The sequence below is a fragment of the Suillus bovinus genome (genome assembly GCF_016758785.1).
Source record: "Suillus bovinus strain UH-Sbo-P2 chromosome Unknown EDB93scaffold_19, whole genome shotgun sequence".
Lineage (NCBI taxonomy): Eukaryota > Fungi > Basidiomycota > Agaricomycetes > Boletales > Suillaceae > Suillus > Suillus bovinus.
Window position 1 is genome coordinate 286022 of NW_024542075.1, and position 21138 is coordinate 307159.

The 21138-nt window shown below is 48.9% G+C and overlaps 5 protein-coding genes across 5 annotated transcripts; 3 read left to right on the top strand and 2 right to left on the bottom strand.

Moving 5' to 3' along the window:
* Positions 1–146: 146 nt before the first annotated feature.
* Positions 147–2169, bottom strand: EDB93DRAFT_1103074 (uncharacterized protein; the record flags this gene model as incomplete). The annotated part of the gene is made up of 12 exons (XM_041447271.1): positions 147–373; positions 584–630; positions 684–717; positions 867–1026; positions 1096–1186; positions 1254–1287; positions 1340–1463; positions 1514–1538; positions 1587–1749; positions 1823–1894; positions 1939–2008; positions 2038–2169. The coding sequence occupies 12 exons, from the start codon at positions 2167–2169 to the stop codon at positions 147–149; spliced, it is 1179 nt and encodes a 392-aa protein (XP_041308910.1).
* A 904-nt stretch (positions 2170–3073) lies between these two features.
* EDB93DRAFT_1249288 (P-loop containing nucleoside triphosphate hydrolase protein) lies at positions 3074–10567 on the top strand (the record flags this gene model as incomplete). Its single annotated transcript, XM_041452837.1, has 10 exons — positions 3074–4532; positions 4586–5468; positions 5524–6092; positions 6142–6469; positions 6523–7241; positions 7292–8194; positions 8250–8359; positions 8409–8558; positions 8608–9097; positions 9147–10567. 10 exons carry the CDS (start codon positions 3074–3076, stop codon positions 10565–10567), a joined length of 7032 nt encoding a protein of 2343 aa, XP_041308911.1.
* A 1201-nt stretch (positions 10568–11768) lies between these two features.
* EDB93DRAFT_267229 (CHAT domain-containing protein) lies at positions 11769–16464 on the bottom strand. Its single transcript, XM_041455900.1, has 8 exons — positions 16412–16464; positions 16235–16357; positions 16035–16185; positions 15844–15983; positions 15672–15790; positions 14438–15619; positions 11880–14368; positions 11769–11828 (listed from the first exon to the last, which is right to left on the bottom strand). The coding sequence occupies exons 2-7, from the start codon at positions 16317–16319 to the stop codon at positions 11888–11890; spliced, it is 4158 nt and encodes a 1385-aa protein (XP_041308912.1). The 5' UTR covers positions 16320–16357; positions 16412–16464; the 3' UTR covers positions 11769–11828; positions 11880–11887.
* A 556-nt stretch (positions 16465–17020) lies between these two features.
* On the top strand, positions 17021–17870 carry EDB93DRAFT_1103077 (uncharacterized protein; the record flags this gene model as incomplete). Its single annotated transcript, XM_041447272.1, has 4 exons — positions 17021–17097; positions 17274–17322; positions 17441–17644; positions 17688–17870. The coding sequence occupies 4 exons, from the start codon at positions 17021–17023 to the stop codon at positions 17868–17870; spliced, it is 513 nt and encodes a 170-aa protein (XP_041308913.1).
* A 789-nt stretch (positions 17871–18659) lies between these two features.
* On the top strand, positions 18660–20126 carry EDB93DRAFT_267305 (Pex19 protein). The gene is made up of 4 exons (XM_041455901.1): positions 18660–18767; positions 18830–19417; positions 19477–19644; positions 19706–20126. The coding sequence occupies exons 1-4, from the start codon at positions 18741–18743 to the stop codon at positions 19814–19816; spliced, it is 894 nt and encodes a 297-aa protein (XP_041308914.1). The 5' UTR covers positions 18660–18740; the 3' UTR covers positions 19817–20126.
* Positions 20127–21138: the final 1012 nt, after the last annotated feature.

Here is a 21138-nt window from a genome sequence, read left to right on the forward strand (position 1 = left end):
ACTCAGAAAATGAGCATGAGGGGTACATTGTATCTAACTATTCCTCCCAATTGAACCAAATGTACCAGTCCTAATCCAAGTGTTGATGCAGAGTTTGACAAGAGCTGCTTATTGTTGGTAGTGCTCACATTAGATAGTTCCGCTGGTCATAGATTTCCGTACACGACCTCCCCATCGATGACAGTTGCTGTCCCTTTGGCACTCGGGATATCATCTATAGGCACCATCATAATCTCACGGTCCAGAACGACGAAATCAGCTATCTTCCCGATGGAGAGTGAACCAAGAATATCCTCAGAGAAAGATGCATATGCAATATCGAGGGTCATGCCTTTTGAATGCTTCAGCATGCGTGAGGCGCTCGGATGGGTACCTAGAAAAAGAGTGTAATCAATAACTTTCGGATCAGCGAATTTCATTATTCTCCAGGACCATGAGGCGAGTCACCTGTTACAGAAAGTCATGAAGAAACCAAGATGCCCTCGACAGGGAAGTCAGAGCCAAGGGGCAAGACTCTGGTTGGAGACGCACTGTGAGGTATCAGTTCCAGCTCGATACAAGGCGGGAAGAAAAGGTAACTTACTTGAGTAGAGTTCGATACGCATACGCGCCTTTGATTCTCTTTGAATCCTGTAGGAACCTAGCGTGATGTGTTCTAAGTCGGATGAAAGAAGGAAACTTACCAATCGATCCTCAGCATGCTACATGTCACTTGTCCTGTAAGGCGAGATATATCAGTCAGGTGGTAGGAAATGCCTATCGATGAACTCACGCATGGGTTGGTTGCACACTAGGAATCACTGGAATCATATACCACCGACAACGCGAACTCAAGGTAAGAACCGGACCTCTTACCACAATCTTACCACCTAACTTTCCAGTTCGCTTGATATTATCTAGTATCAATATTTGCGTGTGCTTAATACGGGGTTGCAAAACGTTTATGGAAAACGAAGCGTTGGCGAGCATATCCTCATAAATGTCAAGTACGATATGATTCGCCCGGTCGCCAATGCCGTGGACGTTCTAGTGGTGAGGGTCAAATAGGTGAGCTAGTGCAAGCATGAAAGAAGATCATAAACATCGGTCACTTACAACTTGCCAACCATCGGTCGAAAACTCCATTACTAGCTTTGTCAGTGCTTCCGGCCGCACGCGCATGATACCGCTCGTTGATGGATTATCACTATACTGAGATCTTTTATATCAGCACGTCCATGCTCGAACGGTAATATGAGTGGGTGTTCACGGACTCAAGCAGTGCAGCGCCGAACGAACCAAGCGCACCTATTCATTGAGATCAATATAAACACAAAAAATCAACTCGAACAGGACCGACCATCTGCGAAAAGTTTGACGCTGCACACTATCCATCGTCCACCGAATCCGTGCTGGATCAGTCTTGGAATCTGGCTTCCCCAGTACTCATCAGAGTTTACACTGCCCATGAAATAAAGCCGGAGCTGGTGCGCGTGTCAGTAAAGTGCTACACTCAAGGAGACAAAGAGCTGACAGGTATCTTCTGAGTCTCTGAAAGTCTAGAATACAATTAATCCAATATTTTGGAGAAAGGATGTGTCACGTACTTCCTGTAGAACTGTATTTCTTCAGGGACAGAAAATGCGTCGTGCACGCTAGTCAGACCCACCACGAGCGCGTCACTAGTAGTGCGAGTGAAGTACTCCATCGCACGGGTTTCGCTGAAGGGTGGTGAGGGAATGCGATCCATAGCGTTATCAACGAATATTCCTGTGATTCCATATAGGTTTCAGACAAGGAGGTACTACCTCAAGAACAGAACATCTGAAGAAGAGAAACACACCAGTGAGTTTTCCGTGCTCATCGCGAATAATCAGCCCGCCATCGATGTCCTCCCAGGAAGGGGTACCATGAGCTGTAGCACGCGGTTGGATGCCCAGGAGACGCGAACATCAATACGGGCGAGAGGTATCCGTCGACCACGAAGAAGTGGTTCCCTGCCAAAGTCGTCCTTTGAGGTTGTGAGAAACTGCGAAGAGAAAGTAAACACAGACATACGGCATAAGGGTATTGCGCTCCAGGCCATTTATTCTGGTCCCATCCCATGCCCTCTATCCATCGAGTTGGATCGCCCAGAATGTCAGGATGTGATGTAACATAAACTTTCAAGTGGCTCGAGGACTCTTTCATGCCGCATCAGTAAATTGACTACATAATCAGTTGGAACAAATACTCAAGAGAGGTACAGTTTCCCAAGTTGTGATTCATCTTAGAACCATATGAGCATGGGCATCTTCAAGGGTCGAGAATGAGGGCTCGAAATTTGAACTCGAGTTGGCGATTTGTACCAGTCAGCCCAGGAACTACGATACTACCAAGTTGAACGTTTATCACCCTGAGAGATGACTCGAGAAAATTGAATGGCAAAGGTAAGTGAATGACGCCCGCCAGCAGTTGTGGGTTTTCCGTTCCACTGAGTAAAACAAAGGTAACTCCGCTAATTATAAATTTTATCATGTCACCACTCACATGCATCACTGAGTCTAATGGCTGTACTGTCACTGAACATTCACACTAGCACTCACTGTGAGTTCTGTTTTATACATTCCGAAGTTTTTCAAGGCAGACTGGTCCAGTGGATAATTCAAGTTGCGGTGGACCTTGACACACACAACCGACCCTGAATCAGACTCTAGCTGTCCAAACGAATGGTCACTGGCGTTGAGACAACATTGAGCAATGAGCGCTTGCCCTAGAGCACCTTGGCCAGGGTATCAAACCAAGCCGCATAGTACTACCTATATGATACCTTCGCGATCCTTATCAATCAAGTTCCAGGCCTGTATTACTACAGACCGACGGGCTCGGACCTTCTTGAGCGCTCTCTGGGCGCCCGAGTCACATGTCCAACTGGGTGCGCATGGTACTAACTGGTGCTTGCGCAGATCCTGTTTGTTGTTCTTTCGATCACACGTGCCCTTACTACGAGTCTTAACCCTCAAAGTCCAACCTAACCTAACCTATTTGTGTTATCATTCATTCTCAGTCCACACTACCACCCATACCACTGCCGCCGCTGAAGGACACTCGAAAAATGTCTGATCGACGAGCTGCCTTGCTGACCAAACGGTTTTATGATGTTCTCAAGGGCAAAGTCCCTATCGAGCCACGAACCTGTCACTTATTTCTCGATTCTATATGCTCCCAACCGGATGTTGCGTTATGCGTAAGCAAGATAGTGGGAGAATCAAAAGGACCCTCTGCTGTGCAGGAGGCGATGCGACTGGACTTGTCAGCAGAGTTTATGAATGGCATTGGTGCTGACGTTCTTGTATACCTCCTCCAGGCCACGAACATCAGCAGCAATGTACTGGATCACCTGCTTGTTCAGATAGTTGAACCAGATTTTTTCTGGTCGGCGTTTAGTCATGCTTTTACTCAGGGAGAGCTACTCGAAAAAGCTCAACGTGCCTTCGCTGGCCTCCTCCTTCGGCTGTTGAACCTCTCCAACCACGACACAATACCCTATCTCGAACTAGCTGGCAGGCCAAACGTGCTTCCAAAACTTACAAGCTCTGCAAACTTGGAGGTCCGGCTCATCGGAGAGAAGATCAAGCATATTCTTTCGACATATTGCTCCTCAGCTCCTCCCTCAGCTGCCCATGGCCCAGGCGGACGACATGACAATGATCATGTCAATTTTCGCGAAATCGCTATCCTTCCCACAGCCGACGAAATTAGATGCAAACAGCTACCATTCTTGCGCCACAGCTCAGAGTTAGAAGATGAATCCGGAGAAAGTACGCGTACTGCGGATTACCTCGACAATACATTTCGCCTTCTTCGCGAAGACATGATAGCAGAAATGAGAGAGGAACTTGAAACGCTAGAGGGAAAGAGCGCCAAACGCCGCCGTGCCAACCTGATAGACGGTGTTATACTCAAAGGCGTTTACCATGGCACTGATGATCGGAAGGTGCTGTGGGGAATAACATTGGAGTGTGTCGACGACCTGCCATCTCTGAAGCATATCCCCCCGAAGGACAGAAAAGCGTATCTCACAGATGATCATGCTGGCTCCAAGATCCTTCGTCACCAATCACTCGTCTGTGTGGTGGTTGATAAGGAAGTGGTTGGCTTTGGCACTGTGAACCGAGTTGAAGATCTCTTGATTCGCAGCCCCCCTGTTATCGTTATCCAGCTGGACGGGCGGGCGAGTACAAGCAGAACGATTCTTCGGCTCCGCAATGCCAAAGACGCGAAGCTCCTCCAGATTGACACTGCTCTTTTTGCTTTTGAGCCGGTGCTCAAGGCATTGCAGAAGACGCAGTACATCCCAGTATCCGATGAACTGCTGTTCTGGAAGCTCGGTGTCACTCTGCAGAATCCCCCACAGATGGCGGACCATGTTATCACAGCCATCGAAGCTAACCATTCCGGAAACTTGCAGCACTTGCTTCAGACTCCCGATCCTATACATTTAGATCGCTCGCAAGCCTTGTCTATACTTTCTGGCCTGACTCAGAGGGTATCTTTGATACAGGGACCTCCAGGTATGTCTTTTGACACTGGATGCTAAGTAAATGCTTATGTGGTGGCCGGTCAGGGACCGGAAAGTCGTTCGTGGGTGCCCTCTTAGCCAAAGCTCTACACGACTTCACCGATCAGACAATTCTCGTTGTCTGTTATACTAACCATGTTCTGGACCAGTTTTTAGAAGATCTTCGCAAAATTGGCATTCCTGATAACAATATGGTTCGACTTGGGGGAAGAGCCAAACCGCAGCTAGCGCATCTCAATCTTTTTAGTCCTGGTCAGAGAACGTCCCAGGCTCCACGGACTAAAGCAGATTGGACGATGATCGATGAATTCAAGAGCAGACTCAAATACCTCTGTGGTCGCCTTGACAGCTCTGTCGTGGAGTTCATGACGAACAGGATTCGTTATGAGGATATCCTAACGCATATCGAGTTCGAAGATGAGGCTTATTTTGAAGCTTTTCGGGTTCCCAAGTCAGATGATGGCATGGCTGTTGTAGGCAGCAGAGGTCGAGAGGTCGACCCAACGTATCTCATCGCACTATGGGAAAGAGGCCGTGATGCGGGTATCTTCAAAAACGCACCTCACTTGAAGACGGAGGAATCGGCTCGCATTTGGACTACACACTTACCTGTCCGTCAGAGCTTGTTGGCAAAGTGGAAGCATGATCTTCAGAAGCAGATGGTAGAAGATATTGGCACCGTTGGCAGAGACTACAACAATTGTCAAATAGATCTCACTCGGAAGTTTGGCGAGTCGTTGGTCGCAACCCTCAAGGAGAAAAGGATCATTGCATGTACAACAACAGGTGCCGCCAAATTTACTGAAGATCTTCGAACTGCTGCTCCCGACGTTGTCCTTGTGGAGGAGGCTGGGGAGATTTTGGAAAGCCATATTCTGACTGCTCTTGGTGAAAACACGAACCAACTGATCCTCATTGGAGACCACAAGTAAGCATACTTTCGATCACCGCCTTCAGCGCCCTATTCTGAGTCGTCAATTTAGGCAACTAAGACCGAAAATCAAGAGCTATGCCCTACAGGTCGAGAGTGACCAAGGATATGACTTAAACAGGTCGCTTTTTGAGCGCCTTGTTCTAAAAGGATTTCCTCATGCTACTCTCACCGAGCAACATCGTATGCGGCCTGAAATCTCTACACTTGTGCGCGAACTCACATATCCCGAACTCACCGATGCCGCAAGCACTCACGGCCGAGCTGATATTCGTGGCATCCAAGATAACATCATCTTCGTCAACCATGCGCACCCTGAGGACAATGACGGCAGAGTCAGCGATCGCAGCGATCTTGGTTCCGTGACTTCAAAACAAAACTCTTATGAAGCCGGCATGGTTCTGAAGATCGTCCGGTACCTCGCTCAACAAGGTTATGGGACAGATAATATTGTCATCCTAACGCCTTATCTTGGACAGCTCTCAAAACTTCGGGAAGCTCTCAAGGCAGACAATGACCCTGTGTTGAATGACCTCGATTCTTATGACTTGGTTCGTGCTGGGCTGCTCTCTCCCGACGCTGCAAAGTCATCCAAAAGGAAGATCAGGCTCGCTACAATAGGTATAGATTCCATCAGAACGAATACCTAACGTTCGACTGACTGGAGCAGACAATTATCAGGGAGAGGAAAGTGATATCGTGGTTGCTAGCTTGACACGATCAAATCCTGATGGCGCTATCGGCTTCATGAAGTCCCCTGAACGTCTGAACGTCCTCTTGTCTCGGGCCCGTGATGGTCTCATTCTCATCGGCAATATGAACACGTTCCAGAGCAAATCCCCCCTTTGGAATCGTCTGTTCGATCTTCTCAGACAGGCAGCACACATCTATGAAGGGTTCCCCGTTAAATGCGAGCGCCATCCTGTGCGGAAGGCCATTCTGCGAGATGCTAAGGATTTCGACGATCAATGTCCAGATGGAGGTTGTGCGGAGCCCTGGTGAGTGTCCTTTCAACAAATTTCAGTGAATCTCACCGACCTTGGTCCTTTAGTGGTACCATGCTCAGTTGCAATGTGCACCCTTGTCCTTCAAAGTGTCATCAACTTTCCGATCACTCCAAAGTACCTTGTCAACAGCCGTTATTTGGGAAGTGCGTGGTAGGCACTCACAAAGTTTCATGGAAGTGTCATCAAGGGCCTCCCTTAAAATGTACTCCATGCGAGAAGGATGCAGAGCGAACTGCAAAGCAGTTGCTGCGTGACGCAGAACTCCAGCAAAAACGTGACGCCGAGCAAGCTGCTCATGATACCCGAATGGCTGAACTGGATGCGAGGCTTAAAGCCAAGGTAGAAATTGTTGCAGATGCCAATATTGCGAAGCAGAGAGAGGCTATGCTCAAGCAGAAGGAGCGAGAGATTCAAGAGGCAGAAGTCCGCGCGCAGAAGACAGCAGGTTCCTCAAAAGACGGCAGTGTAAATGCACCCAAAACAACAACCGCTCCCTCACAGCAATCTTCACATCCCTCGTCTACTCCTTCACAGCCTCCAGACAGCCAACAAAGCTCTGCTGCTCGCGATGACTGGGAGTCGCAGAAGAGGCATTTGGGCGAGCAAAATGACGCGATTGACATTATTATGGCGATGACTGGACTGGAAGGAGTGAAGTTGCAAGTTCTACAAACCAAGGAGAAGCTAGACTTGATGAGACGCCAAGGAATACCGGTAAACAAGGAGCGTCTGAATCTTGCGCTCTTGGGAAATCCAGGGACAGGTAGGAGCCTTTCGCTTAATCTTTTCGTGCTGATACAAATTTTTCTGCAGGGAAGACAACGGTTGCAAGACTGTATGCCCAGTTTCTCGAATCGATACAAGTACTTCCAGGAAGCGCATTCAAGGAAACTACAGGAGCGAGCCTGGCTCATGATGGTGTAGGTGGTGCAAAGAAGCTCATTGAGGACGTTATGAAAGTTGGCGGTGGTGCCATATTCATCGACGAGGCCTATCAACTGGTTAGCGCACAGGGCGGGTCTGGCACAGATGTTCTGGACTTCTTGTTAGCAGAGATGGAGAACCGCGTTGGAAGTCTTGTTTTCATCCTTGCCGGTTACAGCCGTCAGATGGAGAAATTCTTCAGTCACAATCCAGGTCTTCCGAGCCGTGTGCCTCATAGATTTACCTTCGAGGACTACACTGACGAAGAACTCCTCGATATGCTTGCTGATCTGGTGGAGAAACAGTATGGAGGCAGGATGAAGGTCGAAGAGGGCATCAAGGGTCTTTATGGTCGAATCGCAGTCCGACGCCTAGGTCGTGGCCGTGGCCGCGAAGGGTTTGGCAATGCCCGTGCACTGCAGAATATGTTTGCGCAGATACGTCAACGACAGGCTGCGAGGGTAGGAAAAGAGCGCAAAAACGGATCATCACCGGATGATCTCATGCTCGTGAAAGAAGATCTCATTGGTCCCAATCCAGACTCTGTTCTTCCGCACTGCCCTTCCTGGATAAAGTTGCAAAAACTCACTGGTCTTAAATCCGTGAAGCAATCTGTCAGCAACCTCTTCAACCTCATTATGGCGAACTATCATCGCGAGTTGGCAGAAAAGCAGCCTCTCGATATGGCCCTCAATCGGGTTTTCCTGGGCTCCCCAGGCACCGGCAAGACCACTGTCGCCAAACTCTATGGTCAAGCACTGGCAGACCTAGGACTTCTCAGTAACGGTGAAGGTTCGGTGCTCTGTTGAAGAATATTTAAGGATCATTACCTGATTACCGTCTTTAGTTGTGGTGAAGAATCCTTCAGATTTTACCGGGCAACATCTCGGGCAATCTGAACAGAACACTAAGGCCATCTTGGAGAGTACTGTCGGAAAGGTCCTGGTCATTGACGAGGTGGGTATATCTGTTCGCCTTCGACTTGTGGTTCTCAGCGCCTCGCTAGGCATACATGCTGCACAGCAAGAATGGTACCCAGGACCCCTATAAGACCGGCGTTATTGATACCATGGTTGCGGAGATACAGAACGTACCAGGGGATGATCGTTGTGTCTTGTTATTGGGATACAAGGAGCAAATGGAAGACATGTTCAAGGTAGGTGCACGACATCATGATCAAAAGCTCGCTCTGACACATGAATCAGGATGTTAATCCCGGCTTTGCTCGGCGCTTTGCGATTGAGGACGCGTTCATGTTTGAAGACTTCACTGAGCCTCAACTACAGGAAATCTTTGAACGCAAGCTAAAAGACCAAGACCTCGGTGCAACAGATAAAGCCAAGCAAGTAGCGCTTGGTCTTTTGAGCCGAAGAAAGAACCGTCCGAACTTTGGGAATGGAGGGGAAGTGGAAAACATGCTGACCTTTGCAAAAGACCGATATCTAAAACGGCAGGCATCGCAACCTTCCAATCTGTCTCTGGACATCGTCTTCGAACCAGAAGACTTCGATCCTAATTGGGACCGTGATCAGCACGCTGCAGCAAACTTGACTCAGTTATTTGAAGATATGGTTGGATGCGAAGCTGTTATCCAGAAGCTGGGAGATTACCAGAACATGGCGCAAGGGATGAAAGCATCGGGACTGGATATGCGCAAGCAAATACCCACTAGCTTTATCTTCAAGGGCCCACCTGGTAATAAAATCATGTCCGAAGTTGTCCAAAGTTGATGCCTTCTCTTCAGGAACCGGAAAGACGACCATCGCAAGGAAATTTGGTCAAGTCTATTATGACATGGGCTTCCTCGCATCTACAGAACTTGTAGAGTGTTCCGCATCGGATCTCGTTGGCGAGTATGTTGGCCAAACAGGTCCCAAGACGAAGAAACTTTTCGAGAAGGCCGTTGGAAAAGTCCTCTTCGTGGATGAAGCCTATCGACTCAGCCAAGGCAATTTTGCGCAGGATGCCATTGACGAAGTCGTAGGGCTAATGACCAACGAGAAGTTCATGGGTAAGATGGTCATCATCCTGGCAGGATATGAGAAGGAGATGAATCAACTTTTGGGCGCGAACCCTGGACTTTCTAGTCGGTTTTCCGAGGACTTCATTCTGCCGAATATGTCGCCAACCCGATGCCTCGAACTGCTTGACAAGGATCTGCGTGATTCGAAGGTTGTCATTCAAGGGCTATCTGATCCATCATCATCACTATACGAGGAGATGCTAAACATCGTCGCTGATATGGCGAGCCTCGAAAATTGGGGTAATGCACGTGATGTAAAATCTATTGCGAAACGGTTGGCTCGCCCTGCATTCATCTCAGCTGGGAAAGCTCCAGGGAGTTCACTGGCCGTTTCATCAGAAGACGCACTGCGTATCATGAGAAATCAACTCTCTGAGCAGCAACAACGTCTCAACTTACCAAACAAGACGGTGCCATCAGCACCTAGTGTCCCACAGATGGCTATGTCAAGAAACACCGCTCCTCCTCCTCCTTCAATTTCTCAGAGTGTGTCCCATGCAGCTCCTCCAAAGCCTCCCGCTCCCAAGCCACCTCGTAAACGAACCCAGCAGAAACCTAAACCCCCCACCAGCGAGCCACCTCCGCCAGACACCACGGTATCATCTCAGGTCAGTGTCACACTACATAAGACAGCGAAGAGATTGCTCAAACAAAGTCCATCGCTTGCCCAGACAAATGACGAGGTGCAACGGGATCCTGGTGTAGATGATGCTACTTGGACGAGGCTGCAGGCGGACAAAGCAGCTGCGGAAGCAGCCGAAAAGGATGCTGCTGAAGAGTTGCGCATGCGCAATATTGCGCAGCAGAATGCCCTGAACGAGCTGCGAGCTTCAGAAGCCGCTGCACGAAAACTAGCGCAGAAAAAAGCGAATGACAATGCCGCCAACGAGGAACTCATGCGCCAGCGAGAGGCCGCTCGTATCCGAGAGCTAGAGGCTAAGGCCGCTCGAGAGAATACCTTGGCCGCGCTGAAGAAGCAGCAGGAAGAGGAAGTGAGGAGGAGGCGCGAGGAGGCTCAAGTACAGCAGAAGTTGCGGGAAATGGGTGTGTGCGTTGCAGGCTTTCGCTGGATCAAGCAGTCGCACGGTTATCGATGTGCTGGTGGTGCCCATTTCATTTCGAACGACCAGCTAGGCATCTAGGTTGGATTCAACGAATGGCAAACCCACTGGGATGGGCTTACGTACCGTTAGGCTGAAAGTTGCTTCTACTCTTGTTTGTATGCTTTGAACTCGATCGCTCCACTGTAAAGTTACTGTTAATCCGACGAATCAACTTTAAATCCAGTGTTACCTGATTTAACATGACCGTAGTGATATCATCGAGACCTTGAGTATCTCATCGAGGAAACGTTAGCATAGTTTGCATTGTGTAAAGACTGGCTTGAGATATCCACCGTCGAGCACAAAATTTGTGATTAAGGCTTCAGTCAATACTTCGAAGTATCTTACATGCATGGCTCAGAGAAGTTTCCAAGATTGCAAGGCAGAACAAGATTCGATTATCATGCATGTAGATCTAGCAGTGCTCGAAGTAGAGGGGCTTCTGATGATACTATCAGAGGCACGATGTCTGTTGTAGTACCAGAGGACCCGATCAATGTGCGTCGTAACGCTTGGACCGCCGTTGACTACACTAAAAGGGCTCAACACCGGAAGTTGAAGGGCACGACGAACAGGTCGAACGATCGCAAACTATAAAGAGCAAGCGTCAATGTGATTTGTAGCATGTGGAAATAATGACTGACTACTAACATACATCCTGCAGCCTGTCTGTCGCTGAGCCTTCCACTAGGTGAGACTTGACCGACTCTATGGCGTGTATGCGTATCTAGACGGATAGAGGAGGTACGAGTTGAAGTGTTCAAATGAGAGCATCGGAAATCCAAGTTGAATTTGGTTTGCTAGAAATCAATGAGTTGGTCTTCTTCTTGACATCGAAGCTGAAAGTGGATGCAGTATGCAGGTGGCAAGTTTGAAGTTTAAAACTTGAAGTTAGTCGTCGGATTAGTCGTCGGAGTTGGAATAGAACCGTATGCACTTTAAGGACCACATGTGCAATGACATACGGCGAAAATAGAATGTTGAATGACTGCGTATTTTCATTCGTCTCCTAGGGCCAATATCCTTGGCATAAGCACCGGATTTTGGTGCTGCATGATGGGTGGGAGCTCATTCAACGTCCTCACATAATTCAGACATTCGACTATCACGTCCATCGCAAACTGTGTCTTGCCACATTCAGTACTTCAGTGCACATGAGCGATCACCTGTGAGGCAGCAAAGTGGAAGATAAAAAATTAAGTCAAAATCGAGTGTACATATCCTGTAGGTTTACAATCTCAAAGTCTGAAATATCGAACTCCTTGGCAAGTAACAGATTGTGCGTGGCTCTGACTGGACGCTACATGGGAAGTCGTCAGAATGCTTTAATCAACAAGGTGGGAGGACGCACGGAATTGATTATATGCCAATATGCACGAACACTATGCGCTGGTCCAAGGGCATATCCGTGTCACAAGCCAACGACTGGACCGCTCGGTGCAGCGCCCGGGCAGCTCGTTTGGAATTCATTGTGCCGTCCCCGCACAAGTTTTTATAGAATGCCTCGACTAAGCGGTGCACGGTACTATCGTTGACTTTCCATAATGTCCCAATGACGCTCTTAACCCCGGCAAATTGCAGGCCAGCCGCTAGGTGTATTACTTCATCAGGAGTATCATCGTCACCCACTGCAGTTTCACAGGCAGAAAGAAATGCAAATTGATGCCGAGACAAATCCATTTGTGTGATGTCGAGGAGCGATAGCGGCTGGTCGCGCATAAGAAAGGCCGACTCGAAGGGTTCGACAATATTCTGTGTCCCGTGACACGCTAGATGGAGCCAAGCATTGTCTCGCAACGCGCACAGTGCTCTCGATTTTGTGGCATCAGCACTGGTTATCTTGGAGAAGGAAACAGTTGGGGGAGAGGGTAAAAGGCTCCGCACCAACTCCAGCTCAGGCTCCACAGCATCCAAAGTGAATGCGGCACCGGCTGGGAAATCCTGACCAATGGCAACGAAGGGCACCGACGGGGACCTGTCATGACTTTCGCGAGCCTTGATCAACGCGGTGAGTGATGGTGTATATGAAGAGATGTACTGCTGCGAAAGGGAATGTCCCTTTGCCTTGTATTCGCCAGCAGCATGCAATGGCAGGAAATTGAAGAGGGACGTTGGGCACCACCATATTCGGGAACCTCGTCGTGCAATTCCGCCCAGACTTTCGACCACCGGGCCGACCACGTCATCCCACAACTCTCTCAAAGCTTTTATGAGCGCTGTTTGGTTCCCTTTAGGACCAGCCTCTTTTTCAACTGCCGCTCGGAGTGCCATTACCAATTTGATGAGTTTCAGCAAATCGGTAGGGAGTTGAATGCTAGTCGGAGGTTGCTTGTGCGGGATGATAATGGCGTGGCACGACGACTTGCTTGCGATGAGCACAATGATGAGCCCATCACGAGCTGCATCTTGAAGATCGGAGAATAAGGGGGGAAGGAGGAAGCGAGAGAAGCCCTCGATTTTCCGGATCTCGTCTACAGCTCTATTCCAGTCCTGCACTAGACGTCTGTACCGAGTTCCCTCTGCTTCCACATCGACTCTCTGGTTTCCTTCTGGACTCTTCGCAGGAGGTTTATCGAGGAGGGAGCTGAGGTCTCTGAATCTCTGCATCAGGGCTACTGCATGATCGCCGTGAGTCTGCAGGCTGTCAAGAGGGGTGCGGAGTCGTGTCATCTGGGTCCAGATGATGGTCCTGCCTTGTTCCAACAACTCAACAGCGCGACACACATCACCACTGCGAAGAGCACACGATGCAGCATCAGTGGCAAGTGTACTTGGGAAGTCCTTCATAATATTGTGGCGAGACGATACTGAAGCTGTTGTAGACATGTAAGCGTCCAGAAGTTGCATGGAAGTTGCATATGCCTCCAGGTCAGTGGCATGTGAATATTGACGAGCATCCCGAACCCAACTTAGACTTGCCCGCAAGCGGGATAGCAAGCCTGCAGAGTCAACATTGGCTGCTGCCTTGAGGTGATACATGGCGGCATTCAGACTATCACTATCATCACCTGTGACGGTGTCGTCAAGGCCTGAACGGTGGAACGACATATAGACCTTAGCCAGCGAGCGGTGAACTAGTAATTGAAGAGGATGATGTTCCGTCAACACAGTCAATGCATATCGTAGATGCTCTCGTGACTCATCAAGGTCTTTGTCATTGCCTCGGCAGTCAAAGCGGGAGGAGAGTCGATTTGCGAGGTTGCATAATGACGCGAGCCGATCTGTGTGACCGATCGGGCACAAGGCCAGTGCTTCCCTGTGAAGTGCGATAGCCCTGTCCAAGTCTTCGTCGTTGCCTCGGTGCTCAAAGCGGGAGGAGAGAAGAATCGCGAGGTTATTTAATGACTTGGACCGATCTGTGTGACCGATGGGGCACAGGGCCAGTGCTTCCCTGTGAAGTGCGATAGCCTGATCCAAGTCTTCGTTGTTGCCTCGGTGCTCAAAGCGGGAGTCGAGTCGAGTCGCGAGGTTATTTAATGATACGGACCGACCTGTGTGACCGACGGGGCACAAGGCCAGCGCTTCCCTGTAAAGTGCGATAGCCCCATCCAAGTCTTCGTCGTTGCCTCGCTGGTCAAACCGGGAGGAGAGGAGAGTCGCGAGGTTATTTGATGACGTAGACCGACCTGTGTGACCGACGGGGCGCAAGGCCAGCGCTTCCTTGTGAAGTGCGATAGCCTGATCCAAGTCTTCGTCGTTGCCTTGGTGCTTAAAGCGGGAGAAGAGTCGATTCGCGAGGTTATTTAATGACATAGACCGATCTGTGTGACCGATAGGGCGCAAGGCAAGAGCTTCCCTGTGAAGTGCGATAGCCTGATTCAAGTCTTCGTCGTTGCCTCGCTGGTCAAAGCGGGAGGAGAGGAAAGTCGCGAGGTTATTTAATGACACGGACAGATCAGTGTAACCGACCGGGTGTAAGGCCAGCGCTTCCCTCTGGAGTGCGATAGCCTCATCCAAGTCTTTGTCGTTGCCTCGGTGCTTAAAGCGGGAAAAGAATTGATTTGCAAGGTTATTTAATGACTTGTACCGACCAGTGTGACCGACGGGGTGCAAGGTCAGTGCTTCCCTGTGAAGTGCGATAGCCTGATCCAAGTCTTCGTCGTTGCCTCGGTGCTCAAAGCGGGAGGAGAGTCGATTCGCGAGGTTATTTAATGACACGGACCGACCTGTGTGACCCACGGGGCACAAGGCCAGCGCTTCCCTGTGAAGTGCGATAGCCTTATCCAAGTCTTCATCGTTGCCTCGGTGCTTGAAGTGGGAGGAGAGTAGATTCACGAGGTTGTTTAATGACGTGCACCGATCTGTGTCACCGACCGGGTGTAAGGCCAGTGCTTCCATCTGAAGTGTGATGGCCTGATCCAAATCTTTGTCATTGCCTCGACGCTCGAAGCGAGTTCGCAGCATTATACCCAGGTTACATAGCAATTGCCACCGGCAAGCATTACCAGTGTTGTAGTATCCCAGTGCATCATAATGAAGGGATATCACTTCATCTAAGGCACGGGGCTCGTCTCTCTGCAAACACCGCTCTGCTCGATGAACAAGTTGATTTGGCGATAACGGAACTATGGATGCGGTAGGCTGCCTCCGTTGAAGATCATTTACATCCATGCTTCCAGCAGAATGTAGAGCGGATGTTTCTATTGCAATCAAAGCTGCTCTGTAAATGTGGCTGTTGGCGTGACAGACATCAAGCACTTCGCTCAGTAGCTCTTCAGCCGTGTCGGCGTCTGTTCGAGATCCCTGTCTCGCGAAGCGAGAAAGCAGAGAAATGGCAAGATGGAGTTGGGTGGTCGGTCGGTCTGGATGACCAGTAGGACACAAATCAAGTGCGTCTTGAAAAAGAGAGATAGGTATGTCGAGGCCGAGGTATCTTCCGTTGGCTTGGCAACTAATGAACTTTGCGGTGGCTAGATTGAATTGTGCTGCACGGCGGTAGGGATGATCCACGGGGCAGAGGTCCGAGGCGCGTTCGAAGTGATCTATGGATCGGTCGAGATCACTATTGTTCTGCGTCCTGCGGTATCGTGCGAGAAGACGATGTCCGGCATCCGTCCTTTGTGCTAACACATCCAAATCGCGAGATGTAAGCTATAGGTTACAGCGATCAGCATTATAATCCCGGACTGCATTGATCACTCACGGTAATAAGGGGACAAAGAACTTCGCCGTCGTTTTGGTCAGAAAGCCGCTGCTCCACCGTCATGAATAGTGAAGTACAAGCGGATACGACTTCCTCCTGTTTCGGTTGAAACATTATGGCTGTGATACTCGTTAGCATCCATCAGGCGCTATTTGCAATAGACAATACTGACGATGCGACCTTTCGCTGCGATCGAGTAATTCTCCGACGGAGATCTCGAATGTGCGGAGAAGTTCTCCGTGACAGAGCATGGCACCCATTTCAAATGCGGCATACACGCTGACCCGAACTTTAGAAGATGGCTCGCATGGCCTCGAGTCTTTCTCAATACCTGCAAGACACACGGGATTGAAGACGACTTACAGGATAATGCGCTCGTGCCATTTGACGGAAGCTCGGTCTACGTGTGCAGATTTATTGCTTGTCTGATATTCAGCACCGTCATCCTTGATCACTACATGGAAGCCAGCGGAAATCCGTCGGAGACCAAGAGCGAGATCGGTTGCGCGAATGGCTGGAGGGAAATCGTCAATACGAGCTGAGTAGAGATAGATGATACATACAAGTAATGACAACTTGTTGCACTCCACTGATGTGTATCTCTCCCGAGTCCTGTGTGTGTTCTAGGTGGCTTGGCTCCTCGCCCATGACTGGGGGGGCATCATCGAGTGGATCCGACACGGAATCTGCCATGGGAAATCGTGGGCACCACATGCTGAGTGAAGGTAGATGGCACATACTGTTTATGGCGACTTGTAACGATTCACTGGTCACGAGGTTTGTCTCTCCCAGATCCTGGGGTTGTTCTGGCTGGCCCGACTCCTCGCCCAAGGCTTGGAAGGTATCACCGAACGGTTTTGGCACGGAGTCTGTCCCAAAACAAATCAAGAGATCAATGACGAAATAAAGTGTCGCCAGAAATACTCATCGGTACGCATTAAATGAAGATAGATGTGACACATACTATTGACGACAACTTGGAGCGTTTCATTGATCATGATGTTTTTATGTCCTGCGTCCTGGGGTTGTTCTGGGTGACTGAGGCCCTCTCCCAAGGGTGGAGGGTAGTCATTGAAATGGCCAGGAACGGATCTTGACATGTGACTGAGGAATGGATTTCCACTGACACTTGAGAATAAAATGTGAGCTGAAGGTCACGAAAATACTGCAGAAGCTGTGAGGTCCAGATGAATTATGACTGAGGGAATCACAGCATGCATGTGACATCCACACCGTGCAGCCTGATGAGTCAATAGGGCGTAAGTGACTCGCAGGATAATGATCGGAAGCACTTACAGTGGGCGTCAAATTGTACAACAAAAGCACGTCGTAGCCTGTATGGTGCAAAAATGAGTAAAGCAGCTGAAACGATAATGCTACGACAGCAAGGCATTCCATACTTCTTCAAGAATTCGATTACTGCGACGTGCGTGAAGGTCACGGTGGTGTCGAGGCGGCCATTGCCAGTGAATTATTATGTAATATAAGCTAAGGCCCAAGCCTGAGCGCAGTTGAGCAGGCAAATATTCTAGTGCTTCACTCAGTTCATTGCCACTCAAAAAAAATTACATGATATGTCAATTTGTCTCGTCTACCCTTAAGGCTTGAAGGAAACCGGTCAAGCGTTCAAGTGTCGGAAGTAGCACTGCCAGTGAGTCAAGAATACAATCCGAATAAGCACAAACTAGACTTTCGTTCACCGTGACTCGGTCAAAACATCCATGTCACTGCTTTCAAATTGCGTGCTCGATCAACGCCGCGTTATACAGGTGTGCAATACGGTAAATTTGGGTCTATTACGACTACTTCACCAACCACGTCCTAAATCTCCCCCATCATCTGCGGAAGCTCCGTCCTCCCCACGCGCAAACGCCTGCGCCGGTCCTTGCCACCGACAGAACACGGTCCCTTCACACCCCGCATCATGTTGGATACTTCTGGGAAGGCGCATGGGGAAGTATATCTTGATAATGGTGAGAGGTATGCGTATGGAATGAGGGATGTTGTTTAGTGTAGGTTCGATGCGAAGAGTACGAAAGGAAAGGGATGGTGCTTATAGATGCCGCAAGAGCGGTAGTGGATGCATGCATACGACTGTATGAACGGTTCGCGTGCAGTGTGAGGGATGTGAGAATGGCGAAGTTGGTTGCTCTTGGACTTGGGAAGAAGCCTTGGGATGTTGTTTTGGATGGCGGTTGAATAAAGATCCTGCGGTGCGCATGGTGAATAATTGGGCTGTTGTTGTGAAGTCGGAATGAGATACATACTCAGAGCGTTTGTTGCTTTGTGTCGCAGATGTTCATTGCGCTTTCATGATTTGATCGATATTTCGACATGATATCTTGACGCATCAGTAAGCATAGTCCAGTTGAGAATTCGCTTTACTTTCACGCATCACTTGCACTTGCACATGGAGTCCGCTATCAATTCAAATCAGAATTCCAAGATAGTGGATGAGCACTAGTAACTGGCTCATCGACTACCTTGGGACTCTGCAAAGGAACGACTGGCTGTCGTCTTCTTTAATCGACCTGACGGATATCCGTGCCTCATCTGCAGCTTACTCCAGACGTACCGTAACAAGGTGGTGTGATCTAGAAGTAGGACCATTCAAACTATGGATCTTATCAGGCCCCGTAGGCGTCTCAAGGACACTTCGTTCGCTGATTAATTTGTTAGCGCTCTCTCTCGATATTGAATACCATGCATGCACTTACGACGTATTTTTTTGCACCCCAGATGCAGCTACACCGGCCACTAATTGTATAGTCAGAAAAGCAAACAGAATAGTATTCAGGAATGAACCTGTCGAATGCCCCAAGGGATTTTTGCCGAATCATTTTTTTTATACATTGTACTCTCTCCTGGTGCCTCCAATTCATCCGAGTCCAAGCAGACTAGTTTTGATCAAGGGAGATTTACAACTTGACTGATGAACCATGAATGAAAGAAAGAAATGGCCGACCGTGAGAAACATCGGAAGTCGTGTACTAACCGCTGAACTTTGAAGCTTGAATTGACGCGCAATACAGTATTTCATGTCCAACAGCACCAAACCACGTGTGGACGATGAGGACGACGTCGATGATCTCGACGGTCAGAAGCAGACCATGTTTTCACTTTCTAGATGCGCTTATAAAGGCTCGCAGATGTCCTAGATCAATTTACCTCCGTCCAAGGCCCCCGCATCCGGTTTATCCCAACCATCGACGTCATCGCCTGCTGTAAATGAATCAGCATCATCGAAACAAACGCCGTCTTCGTCAAGTGCTGACTTTGAAGCTGATTTTGCGAAATCGCTTGCTGAAGACATGGAGGTTCTTTGGCGTGGTTTTGCACAGCAGGGAGTGAACGAGGGTTCAAGCAATGAAGACGAGACTTCGGAACAACGAGAAGAGCGGGAGCGGAGCATTGCGGCGGCTTGGGAAGCTATGTTGATAGAAGGGATGGATGGCGCGATCGACCCGTCACTCACACAGGGAGTACCTATTGCCTCAAAAACTGGGGAAAAGGACGACTTTCAATCACGCATCCGAAACACTATGAACAAGCTCAAGGAGAGCGAGTCAGGCTTGAAGTCGTCAGATCCGAGCAGTTCTGCTACCAGTGCTGATCCACTCGAGGCGCTTTTATCTCAACTCGGAGACGAGGATGAAGAAGACATGCAGGGTGTCTTGGAAGCTATGATGGGTCAGCTTATGGGAAAGGATGTCCTGTACGAGCCATTGAAAGAACTCTCCGACAAGGTAGGCTATTTCTTGACATAGCGAAAACTCTGATTATCTTTCCTTCGTCATATTTGCAGTTCCCGGACTACCTCAAGGCTAATGCAACTACATTAACGTCCGATGATAAGTCACGTTACGATGCACAGATTATCTGCATGAAGCAACTCCTCGAAATTTTTGAATCGAAAGATTACGCTGACGACGACGACAAGACGAGAATAAAAATCATCGACCTCATGGGCGAGGTGTGTTAGCTCTAAGTCTTCTATGCTCTATATCGCATTGAAATCTCTGGTACAATTACAGCTCCAGAAACACGGGTCTCCCCCGGAGGAAATTATGGGCCCATTGCCCTCCGGAATGAGCATGGGTGCTGACGGTATGCCAAATATTCCTGATAACTGTATTATCAGTTGAATGCGTATCGGCGGAGGGAATGAATAACTTTAAGCGAATACCTGAGCTTGTAGGCTATATCAACGATGCTGATCTAGTTTCTTTCGTAGAATTCATCACTTGCCTGTGATACGGAATCAGGCATCAGCTTTGTATGCCCCCATGGGTTTCAGATTTTGTATCTGCTACATCAACGATGCGTTAATCTTTCTATTTTGCTACTTTCTCTGGAGCAGACGAGGAATCCTCGAGAGATGTATACAAGGTTCTGATCTTGGTCCACGTTAGTTCGATCTCCCGTGGAACATTCGCCCTCTGATACTATATCTATGGCTTAGCGACATGGGGTTTGAATCATGCTCCAGAGTCCTTCAGGACGACTAGGAACTCATCTGTCGCGCACACGATGAATTCAGTGCCGATAGATCATACGAAGGTATAATTATCTGGAACTGTTAACGATCTTGATCGCATATTCACGGAGGGTTGTCTACCCAATTGGCGAGACTGTACGAAGAAGACTCTTCTCGTTTCGACCGCAAAACTCTTTGGATTATTTTTGAGGTCTGGCTGTGGACGTGAACATGGGCGACACATACGTTGTCAGCTCTTCCACGTGTCTTACCAATAGGCTTGTGCTAAGTAGCTGTCAGTGCACATCAGTCCGAGGTCGACATTAATTTCCAATCTGTAAGTCACTTCCAGACTTTTGTGTAGTGTGATTAAATTTCAATGTATTTCCTCCTGTCAGCGCATGTTCGATGTCATCGTCAAGCCTATCCCTAGTACTGTACTCGACTACACTCTTCGGCTATTGACTGAAATGGCATTAATGCATGACATGCTTCTCTTTTCGCCCATGTGTTTTGATTCCGTATCTGCTGCGAGTGCGTTGGTGGATTATGCATTATGATCGATCGCTCACCGGCACCGGTACACCTATGACAAGAGATCCTAATAATTGATGCTAAGCAGTATAACTCGCTCTTTGAGGATCTGCATTTATGTAATTGCAGCTCAGTGCCCGTACTATGTACTTACTTCGTGGCATGCTCGTGAATCATTTGTGTCGCCACTTCAAAGCTTCAAGCTTCAAGGCTTTATATGCATCAGTAAAATATTTCATCGTAAAATATCTCGATCGACACACTGATCTTGCACCGAAGTCTGATCGCGGGAGAAGTCACGTGATCGATTGCGTCCTGGGTCCAGACCACGGGCAGGTGTCGAACTTCTCACCTTTGTTCACGGCCTCACGGTTTGCAATACAGGATGGAAGTGGCCTCAATTTTCTCAACCTCAGGGTGGTGAACCAGGTCGACCATGTGCAAGACTAGGAACAA

Bases quoted from the DNA above. Each gene is read 5' to 3' on its own strand.
- EDB93DRAFT_267229 (XM_041455900.1), bottom strand. From the start codon at position 16,319: ATGGGCGAGGAGCCAAGCCACCTAGAACACACACAGGACTCGGGAGAG. The intron at 16,186-16,234 runs GTATGTATCATC...ATTTCCCTCCAG, and splicing joins GCAACAAGTTGTCATTACTT to CCATTCGCGCAACCGATCTC. The intron at 15,620-15,671 runs GTGAGTGATCAA...TGTAACCTATAG, and splicing joins TTCTTTGTCCCCTTATTACC to CTTACATCTCGCGATTTGGA.
- EDB93DRAFT_267305 (XM_041455901.1), top strand. From the start codon at position 18,741: ATGAGGACGACGTCGATGATCTCGACG. The intron at 18,768-18,829 runs GTCAGAAGCAGA...CAGATGTCCTAG, and splicing joins CGACGTCGATGATCTCGACG to ATCAATTTACCTCCGTCCAA. The intron at 19,645-19,705 runs GTGTGTTAGCTC...GTACAATTACAG, and splicing joins TCATCGACCTCATGGGCGAG to CTCCAGAAACACGGGTCTCC.